At 35.3% G+C, this 20,518-nt stretch overlaps 1 protein-coding gene across 2 annotated transcripts in view; it reads right to left on the bottom strand.

Annotated features, from left to right (window-relative positions):
* Pds5a (PDS5 cohesin associated factor A) overlaps window positions 1–20,518 on the bottom strand; it is a 98,054-nt gene that overhangs the window by 24,967 nt on the left and 52,569 nt on the right. For both annotated transcript variants that reach the window (XM_060365262.1, XM_021658707.2), the window contains exons 16-22: window positions 20,273–20,412; window positions 16,370–16,485; window positions 10,801–10,906; window positions 8,435–8,595; window positions 4,899–5,022; window positions 3,752–3,910; window positions 1,367–1,435 (exon numbers count right to left, since the gene is read on the bottom strand). In XM_060365262.1, the coding sequence (XP_060221245.1) occupies window positions 1,367–1,435; window positions 3,752–3,910; window positions 4,899–5,022; window positions 8,435–8,595; window positions 10,801–10,906; window positions 16,370–16,485; window positions 20,273–20,412 (875 nt within the window). The remainder of the gene's footprint in view (window positions 1–1,366; window positions 1,436–3,751; window positions 3,911–4,898; window positions 5,023–8,434; window positions 8,596–10,800; window positions 10,907–16,369; window positions 16,486–20,272; window positions 20,413–20,518) is intronic.

The following is a 20,518-nucleotide window of genomic DNA, read 5'->3' as shown; positions in this document are numbered from 1 at the left end:
TTTAACACTATTTATCTAAGCTTTTTAAATTACTTTAAAAAATATAATTTAAAAATAAATATTTAAAACTGGTTACTAGCGATTAGACAGGCGGGAAAAGGTGGATGCTAATTGGTACAACAATGTACTTGTATAGATGTAGTAACTATTTATTCATTTCTTGTTTTGTTTGCTTGTTTTTTTAAACTCAGGATTCTCTACAAAGCCCTGGCTTTCCAGAAACTCACTACGTAGACCAGGCTGGCCAAACTCAGAGCTCTACCTGCCTGTGCCCCCTGAAAGCTGTGATTAAAGATACCCGCCATCAGGCAAGCCAAAATATTAACTTTAAATATAATCACAAATAATTATGTTTAACAATGATAATTGGACATTTTAATGTACCTAGTAGAGGGCTATAAACATTCTCAATACAAAGAAATGATGTGCTAACTATCCTGATATAACCATTATATATTATGATGTAACTCCATAAAAAGTAGACTAAAAATTAAAAAAATCTTCAAAAACTTAAAAACATCCACTATGCTGATTAAAATGATTATTTAGAAGATTTCATACTATTGTAGTATCATAAAATCTTTGAATAAGTCAAGTCTGGTTTATCTTAAACATCTTGACTAATATGTTAGAGTTTACTTAATTATTTGCGGTATTAATTATCTGAAAGATTATTACCAATAATATAGAGCCAGCTAAAGATCTAAGTATTATTTTGTATATTTACTGACAATGTAACAAAAATCAGACAAAAATATACGACTAAAAAACCAATATTGGCTCATATATAAAGGGCAGAAGTGTATTCAGTTTTGGAACACTGGCCCAGCATAGGATAGGGGTGTACTCAGTGGTGGAACACTGACTCAGCATAGGACATGGGCATACTCAGTGGCGAAGCACTGACCCAGTATGTATTGTTAAATCCCCAGCATCAATTCAAATCTCCAAACAAACAAACAAAAAAATCAACAAACAACAGCAACCACAATTTTTTAAGAAGTGTTCTTTTATAATGACTTAAAATTAAGCACCTTGAGGCTGGAGATAGGGCTCAGGAGTTCTGAGCACTACCTTAATCTTCCTAGGACACAAGTTTATTCCCACCCACATAGGCTAAGTTAAAATCACCTGTAACTCTAGCTTTAGAGGGATCCGACTACCTTTGATCTTGAGGGAACCTGTACTCATACGTACACATGCTATCATGTGCACGCATGCATACATAAGCACATACACTTAGCCCTTAATAAATAAATAAAGCAGCCCACTAGAGAATGCTTGCTATTACATTAAAAAGTTCAGGATACCCATAAGCATTCCTTTTTTTCAACATAAAGGTAATTAAAGACCTATCTGAATTTACCTTTGCTAGTACTTCAGGAGAAACTTCCTCATCTGGAGACCATAATTTTCCATTCTTCTCACCTGTTGACTATAGACAATTGATGAAATTTAGTTTTTCATACTGAGTAATACACAGTGTAAAAATATATAGGTAAAAAAAAACCTTAGAAACAAAAAACAAATTTGGAAGAGTCACTTTCTAATCTTAAAATATACTATAGACTTATAGTAACCAAGACCATGAAACAAGACTAGAGATTTAGAACAATGGAACAGAAGAGGAAAATAACCCTTCTTATTAAAAAGCCCTTTTATTATACGGGTCAATTCATTTTGACAAGGATAGAAATATTATGTTTGGGGTAAAGAACAGTTTTTCAGCAAGTGGTGCTGAGAAAACTGGGTGCCAACAAATTAACAAAGACACTAGACTGTCATACCGTCTACAAACATCACCTAAAAAGGAAAACAATACGAAGCTACAACTATAAACTTTCAGCAGTAAGAAACCTTTGTTACCTTGCATTTAGCAAATACCCAGTGTTTAATATCCAGAATGCATAAATAAACTCTGTTGTTACAGTGCTGAATGCCTTTAACCCCAAAATTTGGGAGGGAGGCCAGCCTGTTATATATATAGAGAGAGTTTGAGCCCAACTTGACTACATAATTTTCAAACCAACAAAACTTACACCTCAAAAATAACAAAGTACTATAGGACCTGACCATACCACTCTCCAAGACACAAAAATACCAAATAAGAACATAGAAATGATTCTAAATACCATAAAAAAAAGAAAACCACAGCCATAATAAAATACCACTTTATTGTATTTATTCTCTCATAAAGATGTGGAGAAACTGGAACCTTCACACTTAATTGGTAAAAGGTTAAAAAGGGACAGAGGGTATGGTAACCAGTTTGGTGGCATCCAAAAATGTTCAATAATAATCACACGACTCAGAAATCTTATGCTTAGTACACATTAGCATTAATTACAATTGTATAAGGCAGAAACAATCCAAACTGTTAGTTAACAGACAAACAAAATGTGGAATATAAGTATTTTTAAGCAGGAAAAAAAATATAAAGTTTTGATCAATAATATAAAAAAAAAGAATCTTGGAAACACACCAAAATAAAATAAGCTAGATTATAAAAGACCAAGTTTTATTAGACAATAAGATATCTAGAATAAATCCATAGTCAGTGGTTCTGAGGGACTATGTTTAGGAAATTTGAGTATGTTGCTTAATAGATAAAAGAATGTTTCTATTTGGGAATATATCTATCTTGAGTGCCAGACACCTTGGGAGAAAAAGAATAGCTGCCAAACCTAACAAGCTGAGTTCAAGCTCCAGGACCCACGCGGTGGAAAAATGACTGACTTCATCAGATGCCCTCTGACCCTCACCAGTAAACTGTGATTCACTCCCTTGACTAAATAAATAAATGTAATAAAAACTTTTAAAAAGATCAGGTATAGTAGTACATACCTTTAATATAGCACTCAGGAGGAAGAGGTAGGCAGATCTCTGTAAGGTTAAGGCCAGACTGATCTACACAGTGAGTTCCAGATCAGCCATGCCTATAAACAACAAAGCCTTGCCTCAACAACAAATCACTTACTTTAATCTTAGCGTATGGGAGGCAGAGGTGGTCACTACTAAGTTAGAGGCCAGCCTGATCTACAAAGGGAGATCCTGTCTTGAAAAACAAAATGGAAAAAAAGCCCAGGAGCAGGATGAAGAATGGAAGTGACAAAACAACAATGATGGAAACATGAGTTAAGTTTTATGTCAAATATTTATCAAGCCATGTGTGGTAGCTTACGTCCTATCCTGAACAAGAACACAAACCACACTTAATATGGTGGATCACTTTGAATGATTTGTTGTTAATTAATCCCCAATTTCTCTAATTTCATGAGAAGATGGAGAGCTCAATGTTACACTAAAGACATTTCTAAATGTGCCTTGTGCTTGTACCCTCCCTAATTCTAGATTATTAGATGCTTTTAAAAATACAATGTAGATCCTACAAAGATGGGTCCATGGTTAAGAACAATTGCTGCTCTTGCAGACAAACTAGGTGCTATTCTCAGCATTTACACTGAATTTTTCTAGTCTGCAAGGCATTACATACACATGGTACACAGACATATATGCAAGCAAAACATCCATACACCATATACATTAAAACAAACCTATAAATTTAAATCGACAGTTATATCAGTAACTTGTACATAGTGAGTTAGATCCTATTAGGTATACTAGTCACCTCAGATCTAACGTGAAACTCAACAAACACTCCCCCTAGATATTGAAAACAAGTTATTTCTATGACAAAAATAAAGACAGTCTTAAACACAAGACTCTAAATTTAATTAAATTAGAAACTTACCCTGTCATTCATTAGAAGGTCTTTAACAATAAAGTTTGCCACTACAGATTTCATTGGGGAAGCAAACTGATCTGGTGCTAACATGGAAATGTGGCCCAGTGAAACTAATGGTGTTATAAGTTGTTCTGGTACATCAGCATTCAGACTTCTACTGAGTGGCTATGAAAATAAAACAAAAAATTACTCATTGGTGTTACAAGGATTTAGATATTCTACAGTCCTCATAATTTTACCATGTCCAAGTCAATCTGTTTTATTGATATGACCATAATTAATTTTAACCATCTTAGACATTAGGTTATTTCACCTACTGAAATACAATTGTGGTGATTCAAATGAGAATGCCCCCCATTGGTTCGCATGTTTGAACAGTCCCCAGTTACTGGAACTGCTTGGGAAGATTAGAAGGTATACCCCTATTGGAAGATGCAAGTCAATGGGAATGGGCTTTGAGGTTTCAAAAGCCCACATCAAGCCGTGTTTCTCTGCTAATTTTGTCTGCCAGCTGCCATGCTCCCCACCATGACCCTCTGAAACTGTAGTGCTCAATTAAATGCTTTCTTTTCTAAGTTGCTTTTTTCATGATGTCTAATCACAGTTTTAAGAGAGTAGATAAAACAGTAATAAAATTGAAAAAATACAGAAAAAAGATAAAGCCTAAGTAAAAGTATTCTCCATCCCTCTTCATCTAATTTTATGTTGGTGGATTTTTTTATGCTAAGACAGTTTAAACAACCTTGAATTATAAAAAGTAAGAGTTTGTGGAGTCATATCTCCAATTTATAACAATAGGAATGGCATTCAGGAAACTGTCCAAGGACCATACACAGAGACCTGACAAGAGGTGTAGGGTTCAGGTATGGTTGTAGGTACTTAGAGCAAAGGCAGTTCAGACATCCATTAAGAGTCTATGAGGATAAGCCAGAGCAGACAAGACTAAAGATAAGGAGAATGTTCTCACATATAAAACATCTGTCTGTATGAAATGTGTGTACCTGGACACAGCTGAAAATATAGCGCTGAGCAGATAAGTACTGAACAAAGTTACACTTTAAGAATATAAAAAGCCTTAAAAACCTAGATTCTCGCTTTGCCAAACAAGAAACTGATACAAACAAATGGAAACATATTTGATTATTATGTATACCTCAAAAATCTGTGCAAGCTGGACTTCCTTATTTGAGAAGATGGCATGGATACAGTGCACAGCCTGTTTTGCTTGGTGTGGAGTACCCCTCTTTGCTTTTTGATGTAAAATGGGAATTAAGGTTCTGTAAAAAATAATAACAACACAGTTGTATTTTCTGAAGCATACAAATCCCTAAGCTTCTTCTTATTCCTTATTTCCTCTATGTGGTCAGATGTGTGCCAGCAGAAAAGCTTTGTTAGAAATTATTTGACTGGAACCAGGCGTGGTAGTGTATAGCATTAATCCCAGCACTTGGGAGGCAGAGACAGGTGATCTCCCATTAGTTCAAGGCTGGCCTGGTCTACTAAGCGAGTCCAGCACAGCCAAGGCTTACACATACACTCCAGCATTTATGTGGAGGTGGGGTGTATATGTGAATCTGAAAATAAAAGTTGTTTTCTGTTACACAGAAAAACCCTGTCTTGAAAAATTTAAAGAAAGAAATAAATTAAATAAAAATACTTGACTGATAGAAATATTTAAAGTTCCTTTATCTCAAGACATAAAATAGCAAACAATTTCATTTTAAAGCTAATTCAGGAATCTAAAAGAATAACAAGCTGGCCACTCTTAATTGATAATCAATAACTTGCTCTAGGACATATATTCACATTAACTTCTAAATAGACATTTTCAACTTTCCAGTTTCTCTTTTATAATTCTCTTCAGTTATTCCAACGTAGCCAAAGGAAAAAAGTCACAAAAGGCCAAGTTTTATTAAACTGCTGAAATGATACCAGCGGAAGTGAATAAACAGATATAGGTATACAGTTTGGTAAAATGAAACTAAAGGTTTCTAATAATCACTCAGTACATGTGTAGCTACCATTTGAGGTATTTTTAACATGGATTAATTCAACTCATGAATATTAACACCTGAAAAGAAGTATTACAGCACAGCAAAGGTAAGAAAGCTGAAACTTAAGAATGTACTGAAACTGCTAAAGGTTACACAAATAAGAAAAGGTGAAGCTGGATTTTGAAGGTAAAAATTTTTAAAGAAAGGGCCAATGCATTTAATCAATACACTAACATGAAAGAAGTATTTCTATAGAACCATATGAAAACAAATATAAGAAAGCAGTAAGTGTTGACCATATAGCAAAACATGTATATGAAGAAAATATGTTCATATGAGCCCACAAAATATGCACATATAAAGGAAAAGCATCCATAAAACATTAGTAACAAATCTCTTCCTTTTCTTTTCCTAGGCTCACCCATATACCCAACCTCAAAATGCTGGAGTGTGTGGGTGAGCCTAGGAAATGCTGTGGACTCACGGGCCTTAGGCATACTGTATAAAGACTACCATGAAGCCAAATACTCAGCCTTAGTTTAAGCTTTTAATGATAAACATATACTTTAATAATCAGATAATTACAGCAACAAAACTCTATAGCAAATGCTATATTTTCAATACAAATAGAAAAGGTCCTATTTTATAAGCCAAAAGTTGATGTCATCAAATGCAAAAGCCTGTAATAAAACACTTTTTTTAAAAGTCTAAGAATAGCTAGAATTTAATAGCAATATTCAAGACCACAAGCATACACTAATACCAAAACCCCAAAAAGCCACATGCTGATCAGTGTACTTCTGACATGTTCATGAATGTTTCAAGCCTGTCTCCAGGAAGATCTGAACTACGGGAAAGGGATTTCCATGTCTAACTATCCTTGCTAGTTTGAGCACCATGTGGTCTTTTGTTCTTAAGCTCACTACTATTAATACTGGTGAATAACTAAAGAAAATACACTTAAATATACTTTATTCTCATCATCTCTTACCAAGCAACTAGTAAATATTTTATGATGAACAGTATTTAATTGCTTTGTCTGTCTTTGTTGGGACAGGAAGATGGTAGCTACTGAATTTATAACCAAATTGCAAGAAAAAAATTCATAGGCTACATGGACATATTCATCATAAATATTTAATTATGTTTATAGGCCTGTACATGGCATGTACACTTGTGTGTAGATGCCTGTGAAGGCCAGGTCTCAAATCCCCCAGAGCTAGAATTACGGCTTCTGGGAACAAAACCTGGGTCTTCTACCAAGTTTGGTTCCCTGCAAGAGCAGGGCATTGTGCACTCTTAGCTGCTGAGCCACATCACCAGACCCAAAAGATAAGTTTTGATCAAGCTGTAGGTATATGTAATATTAACTTTTTAAGCAATGCTGAAATGATTAAAAAATAAGGTAACATTTCTCTGTTTTTGTCTAGCGTGCTATAATCCAAAGGCACTATTTGCGTTGTTATTAAAGTCTTTGGTGTGTTTTTGCTTTTCTGTGATTATTTCTTTCATCCTCCACTATTCTAAGAACAAAGGTTTTCTTCTTTGATTCTAAAGTTAACTATTTCACCTATATCTATTTTTCCAGTGCTTTTGATACAGCATTCTTTTAAAAATAGGACTCTTGCCTTAAAATATATCTAAGCTTGGAAGAAAATGGCATAAACTTTATCCTACTGTGTTAAAGACCTTTTTTTCCTTTTTTGTACACAAGGGTTTGAACCAAACAAGTATTCTCTCACTGAGCTATATCCTTATCCCTTAACCCCCATCCCTGCAGCTCCCTGTTAAAAAAAAAAAAAATTGAGAGCTGGACAGTGGTGATGAACACCTATAATCAGCACTCAGGGGGCAGAGGCAGGTGGATCTCTGAGTTTGAGGCTACACAGAAACACTGTCTTGAACGCTCACCCCTACCCCCCAAAAGAGAGAGGGACAATGTCTTCTTGCCTAGAGTTGTAACCTATGCCACCAAGCCTGGGCCAGATAATCTTTTTGATTGTATGTACAGATATATAAACAATTTAAATTTTAGTCCATTTTTAGCTCTTTGAAGACAGACTATGTAATCCTTTTGTACCACATAAATTAGGTTTAACAGAACCTCCAGGAGTCCATTTGTTCTATTATTATTGCACTATGAAACAAATCTTGCTTGTATTTGCCATAACTATTTACACATCTGATGCAACAGACAATATCAATGTGTTCTTCCATGTATCCCACCATTTCCACAAGGGTAATATCAAAATTTCAAATGAAAATATAAAATGTACTTTAATTTTATGATATTGTCACCATTATCAATTACAAAGCAACTAATAAATATTTACGATGAACACTCTAATTGCCCTATTTTTCTTGGAACAGGAAGGTGATAGCTATTAAGTTTATAGTCTATTTGAAAGAAAAAAATACATAAACTAGAAAGATAGACTAATTTTGTATAACTATTGATTACCAAAACTTTCAATCAGTTTTACAAACAGTTTTAGTTTTGTTCCTTTGCATTTATCCTAATTGTGGTAGGGTTAGAGAAGGAACAGAGAGACTAATGGAGACATAAAAGTAGCATGAAAGTAAAAGCTTTCTTTCTGCTTCCATCTTCTTCCATGAAAGAGAAATCATGATTCTATCACTCCCACATATGGAAACTTTTGGGTTTACCAGTAAAAAAATATATATATATACTCACGATCGTATCTGGGGAAGGTCTGTTTCTATTTTGTGGCCTGTGTTTCTAAAAATTTGTATTGCAGCTTCTGCTACCTTGTCATCCTCCATTCTTAGGCACTGTAACAAGGACTCATATGTCTCTGCAGAGTGGAACGAGGTAGGATGTGTGAAAGACAGAACCTGGAGGAACAGATACACCTTTAGAAATATAGACACCAGTTCTAATGTATTAAAAACAAGATTTCTTCAACGACAACAACAACAAAAAAATGTAAAGTTCTGGGCACATATGCTAGCTACACACACGGACTATAGATAATGTATGTTAGCCACCACTGCAATTACTTTTACTCATGAGACATTAACAGGACTACTGTGTGGTAGCTTCCAGTCACTTCTCCAAGATAGTTGATATGCCACCTTTGCCCTAATCATTTCATCACCTCTTAGTGTATATTATTACTTAGAATAAAGAGCATATTTTTAAAAATTAGTCATTTATTTTAATGTTTTGTGCACTGGTGTTGCCTGCATTATGTCTGTAATGGTGTAGGAGGATCCTTTGAAGCTGGAGTTACAGGTAGTGGTAAGCAGCCATGTAGATGCTGGGAAATAAATGTGGGTCCTCTGGAAAAGCAGCCTAACTGCTGAGCCATCTCTCCAGCACCACTTTTAAAAAAATCTTGTCAGTGTATGCTCATGTGTGTGTAGGTACATGTTTGCACTCATGCCTGTGAAGGACCAAGCAAAACAGAGTTCAGTTCAAAATAGGACTTCTTATAGCTTTGGAACTCACTAACTAAGGTAGTGAGACTCTGTGATCCTCCCCTGTCTAGGTTCCTGGCACTGGAATTACAAGCATGCTATCAAGCCAGGTATTTTTATTTAGGTAGTGGGGATCAAACTCAGGTGCTCATATTTCCAAGCCGACTGAAATAGCGCATTTCTTATTGAGAGTGATCTTACAATAACAATAACTACTCTCGGTTTATAAATGTGTTTAAGTATAAGGATTTTTGTTTGAAATAAAAGTTTCAGGTTTATTGATTCAACTTTTATATGATGTAAACAAAAAAATACAGATTTGGTTATCAAAACGATAGCCTATGTAGGAATGTCAAGTGAAACCATCACAGAAAGTGCATATATCATAACCACCAACAATGAAGACATCACTGTGAATTTTAAATGATGAACATATAATTGTTAGCTTGTTTTAGACATGAGTCCTACCCAGTCTAGCATTACAAAACTTATACCAGCTTATATAAGAAATCACTATAAATTCTGTGTTTATAATGTGGGACTGATTAGGCTAGCCTCTATCAGATATAAAAGCCAAGGAAAGAGGTAAAAAACTGAATATTCCATCTTCGTGTTCTTCAAAAGTAAACATTACTTATATCATAAAGCACAGAAATGGGCTCAGTGAGTTTTTTTTTTTTTTTACAAAAAAAAACTAGAGAACTCTATTTTTAAAATGAACAAAAAGTAGTAGATTAAAACCATTTACCTCTGGGCTGGCCTAGAGGTTGAATACCTGCTTACACGTCTAGGGCCCTGGGTTTGATCCCTGACACCTCCAACATTCTCGCTTGCACCAGGTTTTTCTCTTCTTCAGTTTGTCTTGCTGTGACATCAATGTATTTTTGCACTCTTTTTACTCGATTCAATGAGAGCTATATCCAATATTGTGGTTGTACAAAGGCACACTTAAAAGCTCCTACAACAATGTCCTGTTCCCATGCCAATCTGTTACTTGTAACCGATTATCCCTTTCCCTACTCCTGAAAGCAACCCCTTCCTGCAGTCATATGGCAAAGTCTTGACTTACATCTCGCTCTTTTTATAAGTAATTTTAACTATTTTGCATTTATTAAGATCATGAATAGCTTTAAAATGTCCCAATCATACAGACAATGTTATTAAAGAACTTCAGTTGTCAGTCAACTGCCTCAGATACAACTGCCTCAGCTTCTTTGAAAGATAAGACTGGATTATCTAGCATACATAGTCAAAAGTATAGCAGAATACAAATGGTGATCAGAAATAGATTTTTTTTTAAAAAATGCAACTGTATAACAAAATAGTTAGATTGTGATACAAAAATTGTTTTTTATAAGCTCTTATTTCTAGCCATGCATGGTACCAGACATCTCTAATCATAGTACTTGGCAGACAGAGAGACAGGATTAGAGTTCCATGCCAGTCTGTACTATAGAATGAGACTCTGTTTAAAAAACAAAAAAACACTAAAAAGATGTAATTCCTACCAGAAAAATGTAATCTTTTGACTAAAGTAAGATAAACCTGCTTATACACACCACAAAGAGATGCCTTTATATCTTTAGAAATAAATGAAGATGAAATTGTTTTTAAAAATACCTTAAGAAGTTCAAGTCCTGAGCGAATTGCTGCATCTGGACTTACACCCTCCTCTTCATCATCTGCTGTCCCTTCTATTGATTTATTCATCAGTTTTACTAGTGCACTATTAAGAGAAAAAAAAAAGTAAGTTAAACACTGCTTAGACTAGTAACTGTAATCCCAACTAAAATATGATAAACAGTCTAAAAAAACATGGCCAAAGAAAATCTGTGTAGTAAGAGGATCAATGTTTACTACTCGACAGGAAAGCTTACTTTTTATGTTACTCTCCCCTAACACTTAATGTGTAACACTAACAACAATCTGACTGAAAAATAAGCACTGTAATATTAATATTAGCTATTTCAATGTCCACATATAAAGAGAATAATGTATTTTAATACAAACAATATAAGACTAGTTGATAATTGGGGAAACGGCCATCCAGAACAAAATTCAGTTAGCAGGGGCAGGCAAGTTAGCTCATTGGGCAAAGGTGCCTGCTGCCAAGCTTTATGCACTGAGTTTGATCCCTGGAACCTATATAATGGAAGACAAGGCTTTCTGAAAGTTGTCCACTGACCTCCAAATATGTGCCACATGTACGTGTGCAAACACACAATGAATAAATGGAATTCAAAGACCCAGAGGTAAACATATACAGGGAAAGTAGTATTAATTGTACTAGCAATTTAATTTAATCTATAAAGTAATTCCATTCTAAGAAATTATTAACAGAGAAGGAATTAACCAGAAACAAGCTTTATGAAACATGAAACATTATATATTCATAAACAGATGCAATTAGAAACTTGTGTAACTTAAGAAAGTTACTTTTCAACATATTTACCACCATAAAAAGGAACATTACCTGATCAATAAATATCAAATTATCTAACAGAATAGACCTATTTTTTTTTTTGTTTCTGAGACAAGATCATGTATCCCAGACCGAACCTCTTGGTTCTTCTTGACTCAATCCTTGAGTGATAGGATTGGACAGGACTAGGATTACAGGAATCTATTTAACTAAACTGGTAGCGTTTAAAATAAAAACAATTATGAGACTAGGAATGCAGTTCTCAAGTAGAACTGCCCAGTTTGTCACGCTCTGGGTTTGAGCCTCTGTGCCAAAAGTGGGTGTGGCAGAGGATGCCTTTAAGTTTGACATAGAGAAGTTAAAGTGGGACGGTCATGAGTTCAAGGCCTGACTACCAAGTCAGCTAGGGTTATATAGCAAGATGCAGTCTTAAAAAACAGGAAAGGTGTGGGGGGGGGGGGTTGAGAGACAGGGTGAGACAAATTCTTTTCATTTGATGTCATGATTTCTTCAATCAAATTAGTATGATTTGTTTTAAAAGACAGGATCTTTGCATATTGCCCAGACTCTCCTTTAACTCAAGTCTTAGAAGCTGGGCCTAACATATGCCACTTGTGGCAATCAAGAAATTTTTGTTGCTGAGACAGGATCTCACCAGCTGGCCTTAAATTCAATGTATAGCAGAGGGATAACTTTGTCTCTATATGCTAAGAGCCAGAATCATAGGCAATGTTACCATTTCTAGCTCTAATAAAGATTTAAAAAAAAAAAAAACACAAAGAACAAACCTGAATTATGTGGTAGACAAGTGCAATATTAGCACATGGGGAGCTGACCGAAGAAAATCCAAATTCAAAAAGCCATAATGTACTACATAAAAAAATGAAATGATGAGGGTTTGGAAGGATGGCTCAAGTGAGATCACAAATGACATGTAGAAGAGCAAGGTTTGATTTGCAGCAACTTGATCAGGTGGCTCAAGACCGCCTACAACTAACACTAACTCAAAGGATCTGACATCCTTTTCTGGTTACATAAGGCACTATTCAACTGCACAAATCCAACACAGACACACAATTAAAATTAAACAAAGTCCTTTATTATTTAAAAGGCTTCCATTAAAAAAAAATACTCAAGTTTCTTCAAGCCTACTCACTTGCCATAACTCACTTTCTCTTTTACTTGAAGTGTCTCTACTTGTTGTCTTACATTTCAAACTATCCTCTAAAGAAGTTTAGAATTGCGAAAAAACCATATATTCCTTTGATTTCTCAAACTTCAGTGCAGCTGAGGGGAACCACGGTTCTGCATTCTTCTATGCTCAAATTCTACCATTTGTTTTATGTAGCACACTGCAGCTGCTCCTGAGTCTTTGTGACTCAACAAAGGTCTAGATTCACCTTTGATATCCCTGAGTAACTGCACTGGCCATAGTCCTTTCCCTTCTTTCTTAAGCTATCAGAGACTTTTAGTACTTATTTGACCCTTACGTATCCTGTGAGCTCTCCGTCTTTTAGTCTCTTTAAAGGTTGATTTTTATTTTTGTGTGTATGTATGGTGGCAGCAGAGGCCAGAAGGTGGCATTAAATGTCCTTGAGGTGGAGTTACAGGTGATTATTGGCTGTCTGACATGGGTACCAGGAACTGAACATGAGTCTCCTGCAAGGCCAGAATATCCTCAAAGTCTGGCATGATAGTGCTCACCTTCAACCCCAGCACTTAGGAAGCAGACTAGGTAAATCTCTCTGTGAGCTGGAGGCCAGCCTGGTCTACAAAGTGAGTGCCCGGACAGCTGAGGTAATGTACAGACCTTTTGTGGGGAGGGAGAAAAGGAGGAGGAAAGAAAAAGAAAATGGTATATGCTCTTAACTGCAGAAACATCTTTCCAACTTCCTTGACTTTTACATGTATTTATTTATCATATATCTGTGTGTACACACATACACCATGGCACATGTAAAGAGGACTTGGTTCCCTTTCTACCATGTGTGTTCTGATGATCAAACTACAATCATTAGGGTTAGTGGTAAACACTTGTGTGTGCTCAGCCATCATGTTAACCTAAACTTTATTGCTTCCATAAAATAATTTTCTAACTTTTGCCATTCCTACTACAAAATGTTTTCACAAGATAACTTCATTATTTCCTCAGGATTCAGCTCTTCCTCCTCACCTCTGCCCACTTTAATTTTATCCTCACTCATTCCTGGGTTACAACCATTATCACAATGACTATTGCAGTTGTAATATTTTAAAATGATTTCAGTGTGGATAATTTTCTTCTACTCTTAAATCTTTTCTTTTTCTTTCTTTCATTTTGGTTGTACTGAGACAGGTCTACATAGCCCACACTAGCCCACACGAGCTCATGCAGATAAAGTTAAGCCCCAAGGTCACATAGGTCCATCTGCCTCTGCTCCCAAGTGCTGGTATTAAAGGAGGGCAAAAACCATGCCTGACACCAACGTTTTCTTTTAAAATCCTACATTATAAGCTGTTCGTGATGGGTGGTCTCTCTCCCTCTCTCTCTCACACACACACACACAAACACACTTTCTACTACTCAGTTATAGCTCTGGCCTATCTAAACATCTATTAATTCCTTTGTCATTTTTTTCTTTGACTGCTATTTTCCCCTAAAACAATTACCAATATCAGCACATAATACATGAGGCATGTTACCTGTGTTCAATTTTGTTTTATGTATTATTTAATATGAATGATATAAACTTCTCCATAACTTCAAAAAGTAGTAATCATTATTCCTATAATTTTATAGAACTAGAAACTGAAGCTCAAGGCACCTAACTGACCCACAGACTCAAGCCTAGTGACCTGGACTGTATTCCCAGAATTCCTCACTTTGTTAATTCCTGTAATTTCTACTTCCTTTTAATACTCATCAGATGTGCAGCTTATTTTTGGAGACTTCTATAACAACGCACCCACACACAGTTTGGGTTATGTAATTTATTCTTCACTAGGCACACAATGTGCTTTATACATAGCTTTAAAAAAAAAACACTAAGTTTCAATAATAAACCTTTATTTATATTATAGTATTCTATGAAGATTTAAATAATATAAGGAATGTGGCTTTTTCTTTTTGGAGACAGAGTTTCTCTATATATCCCTGGTTGGCCTGGATATCATTATGTAGATCAGGTTGGCCATGATCTAAGAGATCCATTTGCTTTTTACTTTTTAAGTGCTGAGATTATAGGCCACAACTCCAAACTATAAAAATTAATAAACACTGGCAATCTTACAAAATTAGTCTGCTAGAAATCTCAACCATGATGTTCTTCTTTGAGATCAAATAACTTATGAGTTTTTCAGAAGATTCTGAACACAACACTGGGAATCAAACAGTAGTAATTTGCTGACATAATGAGCCCCTGTGAGATTTCCTGATGCCACCGCACATCCCTTTCAAAGTTAATATGCAGAGTCAAGTGTTCGTATTTCTACTACATTGTATCTTTAATCTAACCAATTAAAATGTGATGCTACAGAGGCAGGGGTGACCTGATTGATAAGAACATGCACTTGGCATATGAAAGGTACAGAATTCAATCCCCAGCACTTGGGCGCCCGCATACACACAACTGAACAGAAGGCAGGGGAGGTAGAAAGTAAATGGTACAGAAAAAGGATACTGACAAGAAATAATGTCTACATTTTTGAAACTAATAATGGACAAACATATTTTGATCCAACCCTTTTTTAAAATTTTTTCAAAGAAGAAAATTAGATCAGAAAATCCTAATGTAAAAATAGTAGAACTCATGTTAATGGCTAAACTGTTCCTCTATAACTCAGAGATTCTAGGCACCAATAATTCAGAATGTTATTATCTGGATTTAGGGCATTAAAGAATATATAAAGTGAAATCAAATAGATGAGCTTAATCTGGGATGATGGCCATTTTCAAAAGAAAAGGAGAATAGGACCTTTATCTTAGGCATGCAGAGAAAAGATCTTTGAAAATACAGTGAGAAGCTGGTAGCCGTCTAGAAGACAAGAAAAACTTCAGAGGGAAAAAAAAAGTTGACTTACTAGAACTAGGTCTCCAAATCAGGGTATATTTGGCCTGAGAATCAATTATTGCTACAAATTATTCCAACGTGGAAAAATATTATCACTATAAGAAAAAATCATCCACAAAATTTAACAATAGTAAATCATTAGAAATAAAATGCATGGTAGCACACGGTTGTAATCCCAGAACTCAGGAAGGCAGAGGCAGGTGGATCTCTGTGAGTTTGAAGCCAGCCTAGTCTACAAAGCAAGTGCTGGACGGCCAAAACTACGCAGAGTAACCCTGTCTCAAAACAGTCCTCTTTTTCAGTGTGCCATTCTGTTCTCACATAGCCAGTGAACACAGATAAAACAGATGTGACAGAATACCATGTGAATGCTAAAATGTTTAAGAAAACAAAGCTGTTAGTAGATAATCATACAGAACTAAAATTTTCTTTCTTTCATTTTGGCATGTACCTCTATACTGAGTGTTTCTGGGGTGTATGTGTACTGAGGATTTTTAATATTAGCATATACAAAATAAATCTAAATGTAAGGACTCTTAAAAAATAAAGATACTAAATAAAACTATGCCTATCCTTCTACTTGAATGATAGGTACACTTCTGTCATTAAAGAAAGCTAAAAGGGATGGTTACTACATCTCCATGGGTCCAGAACTTAAGCTCACAACTATGTACTTTGGATGAGGATCTATTTATTTTATATACACTTCCTAGCTTACCTTATGGCTTCTGAATCAATATGCACGGGAGCAATTCTTTCCAACAGAAATTTGACCATCTCTAGAAAAGGGTTGGTCGGCTGCTTAGGATTTGCAAGTTTCCGAGCTATTTCTCTCTATAAAAGAAAAATGTTTTACTGTCACTTACGTTTTGAACAATGAATGACTATAGGTAGAGGAATCACTGAAAAATTCAAAACCCCAAAGTGAAAACAATTTCTGTTTTAGGCCCTGACTCAAAGTTATTTAAACAAACAATTGTTGTAAAATCCAGACAGTGAAGAGAGATTAAATGGTTTTAAATGATTTCTGATGTTTGCCTTACACTTTTGCTATAGAATTTTAATTTAGTGTAATAACATAACTCTTTATTTAAAAAACATTTTTTTTCACAAGTATGGATAAATGGCTTTATTATTTTATAATTTAATAGAATACTGGCTTTCAGCCAGGTGTGGTGGATCTCTGTGAGTTCGAGGACAGCCTGGTCTATAAAGTGAGTCCAGGACAGGTAAGAGAAACCCCGTCTTGAAAAAAACAAAACAAAACAAACAAACAAAAAATAATACAGGCTTTTCTTTTAGTTAATCTCCTATAATAATATTATATTCTTAACATTATGTATATATCTGTGTATGAGTTTGAGTACATGAGTATAACAGGTAAGAAAACAGTATCAGAGCTATTTATCTCCACAAAGGAAAAACATTACAGGAACTGGTGTTGTGAGCTGCTCTCAGTGGGTTCTGGGAGCTGAACTTGAGTCCTCTTCAACAGCTTTATGAACTCATAAACACTGGGCCATCAATACAGCCCTAATTCTTTTTTTTTTTTTTTTTAAAGGAAAGGGCTCAGAAGATAAAGGGGCTTGCTGCCAAACAGAATGACCTGAGTTTGACCCACAGGATCCATAGCTTAGGAGGAAAAAACTCACTCCTCTGACCTACATGTCTCCCCTGCACCCAAGCAAAACAAAACAAAACAAACAAAAACACTGAAAAGAGAAGGGATGTGCAGCAAGGTACAAGAGCACATGCATAAATGTGGGCTACTATGGAAATATCAAGCCCAGAAACTTCAGGTCAGCCTGGTCCAGGAAGACCTGGTCTTAGAAAGCAACCCACAAAATAGGGAGGCATGAGCTATATTAAAAAGTGGATGAATGTCTGGCAATGTTTTTCAATTCTAGAAAAATACAAGGAAGAGAGAGAGAGAAAAAAAAGTAGTCTCTCAGAATGTTAATAATGTGGGCATAGAGCTACACTATTCTGAATCCATGAATAAAAGCAATTGTCTCTAATTAAGCTCAAATATGGCAGTATTATATCAGAGAGCTCTGCCAAAGAATGGCTCTCTTGCTGGAATATCTCCTTGTTTCTTCTAGGTCTTCCAGGTGATATAACTGTGCTAGTACTTATCAACCAGGTCCAAATCTCAGATTTCCAACCACAAGTAATATAGCACATGCAGGTATCTTCTGTTTTATTTATTTATTATTACTAGCATATATGTTTTATGTGGCTACATGTGGAGGACAGAGCACAAAGGACAGTCTTCAGCAGTAAGTTCTCTCCTTCCATTATAAGTTTTAGGACTGAACTCAGGGGAGAGGTTGCCACTGAGAACCTACTTATCGTCTATGTTACACAGAAGAGTTCATTCCCCCAAACTAGAAATGCAATAGCTATTCCTGACACAATGATCTAATTCCAGCATATTCTTTAAGACTCAACTCAGGAGTCACTTATTCTAGAATAAGTCATTCTCTGGCCTGTTTTCTATCCCTGCCTGAGATGAGTGGTGCCTCTTCTGTATATAGTTTTACTAGAACACTTAGCACATTGTGCTCACTATCAAAATAGTCACCTATTTCTGTCATCTACAAATTGGATAAGAAGAGATCATATATAATACAAATTACTAAAATTGGGAGTAAACCAGCAGTGTAAACTTGATCAAGGGACAAAATAACATTTAGACTTTTTGAAGACACAATGTATAAATGGATAACCCTTTGCAGAAATCTTTTGCTGTTTTTTTGTTTATGAATTGTTGAGAAAGGGTCTGAAGAGATGGTCTCCCAAGTACTAGGGTTGGAAGCAACATTCTGTACAACACAGTTGATGCCAGCCTCTAACAACTCTCCTCCCTCTCCAGTGCCACATAAGCACCACCCTCAGCCCCACCTCTCTCCAATTTACAAGGTCTTGTGCTTCTACTTTAAATAAAGAGCTGAAGTAATTTAAGTTAATATATACAAGTTACATGGTACTTGCTAATCGAAAGCCGAGAAAAGCAAGAACTATTAGCATCCTCTTAAAATTACATTTATTTTGTAATGTGTATGCATATAGGCACATGCCATGGATGGCTTGTGAAGTAAGCGGATAATTTAAGGGATTCTGTTTTCTCTTTCAATCACATGGGAAAAGGAGCAAACTCTAGTTTTCTGATTGGCTCTGTTTTGTCTTGTTACCTTACTTACTTATTTCAAGCAAGCAGGATAGCACTATGGATTGCAGATTGGTCATGAACTCATGATTTTCTTGCACTCACCTCCTAAAGACTAGGATTACAGACAAGCACTACCATGCCTAGCTATCAAGCTCTTTTTTCAGTACAACTACAGTCTTTATCTCCACCTTCCTGATTCATAAAACCAGAAGCACGGATTGCATTTCTTGTTCATTGTATTCATTCCAGAATATTTCAATTATAAATATCTGGGGTTTATTTTTAAGATTTACATTTATTTATTCATTCTTTATCTATTTGTGTACTTGTGTGCTCTCATGGTATTGTCAAGTCATTGCACTGTATCAATCCAATTACATCAGTAGATTCTCTGCAACGTACAACACTTAAATAAGTGTCAAAGCGGTACATGTAATCTTTAAAGCAGCAAACTATTCAGCTGAATGCAAAGGTGATGAATAAGCCTAAGCAAAGTTCTCTTCTGTAAGTGGGTCTTACAACACATCCGCTCATATATTGATCTCTTTAGATTCCCCAGAGTGAATAAAAACTATTTTATGCTTTCAGACCACTGTGTAAGAACACCTGTTATAATCTTTAATCCCTCGTTACATATTTAAATTATCAACTCTAATCCTTTTCAGAACAAAAGTAAAAATAAATAGCCCAAATGCTTATCTTTTATTCATGTTAAGCATCGTCTTAGCATTATGTATCACATCTGCATAATAGCATTAAATACAGAAGACAGGAACAAAACAAGTTTCTTCCCTACGTTTCTGTAATGATATTGGTTTCTTAGAAAATAAGAAGTGCAAGAAGACAGAAATCTACATTGGAATTTACTTCTTCTATAAATGAAATCCCATATATGATATGACAACTAAATTGTTGGCAGACTATGTTCCTATGCTCAGAGACAAAAGAAGGAAACACATGCATACAAAACACTTCTTATATAAGGAAACACACATTAAATAAAAAGTATTCTATCCTTGTAATTTACTAGTGCCAGTCTCTCTGGCATAGATCTGATTTTTTCTTTCTTCTTCTTTTTCTTTTTTTTTCTTGGAATATGGCTGGAGAATGTTAGAAAAAGAGAATTTAGTTGCATTTGAATATAGTCCAAAGTCCTATAATAGCTATAAGAGCCACACAATAATATATATAATAAAATACAGATTTCTGCTGGGTGTTATGGCAGAAAGAAGGAAGAAAGAAAGAGAGAGAGAGAAAGAAAGAGAACGAGAAAGAGAAAAGACAGAGAGAGAAAGAAAGAAAACGAGAAAGAGAAAAGACAGAGAGAAAGAAAGAGAAAGAGAGCGAGAAAGAAAAGACGGAAAGAAAGAAAAGAAAAAGAAAAGGAGGAAGGAAAGACAGATTTCTGCAAGTTATTAGAAAGAAAATATAGAAGCATAATTCACTAACCACACAAATGTCAGCTTGCTTGCATGAACAGGTTGGGCTGATTAATAATTCCAACTGAGACCGCAGTTTCTCATCATCACCAAGAACCTGGTTAAATTTCTTTACAAAATCTTGTGCTTTCCCAGGGTCAGGCAAATTTTCTATAAAATTAAAAAAAAAAATAAACATTAGATAAGAAAGGTTAGCTACACTAAAAGTCTCTGTAAAACATTGGCAAGGAGCTTGAGAGATGGCTTAGCAGTTAAA

The sequence above is a fragment of the Meriones unguiculatus genome, chromosome 12 (genome assembly GCF_030254825.1).
Source record: "Meriones unguiculatus strain TT.TT164.6M chromosome 12, Bangor_MerUng_6.1, whole genome shotgun sequence".
Lineage (NCBI taxonomy): Eukaryota > Metazoa > Chordata > Mammalia > Rodentia > Muridae > Meriones > Meriones unguiculatus.
The sequence above is the reverse complement of the archived record's forward strand: the minus strand, read 5'-3'. Positions and strand labels throughout refer to the sequence as shown.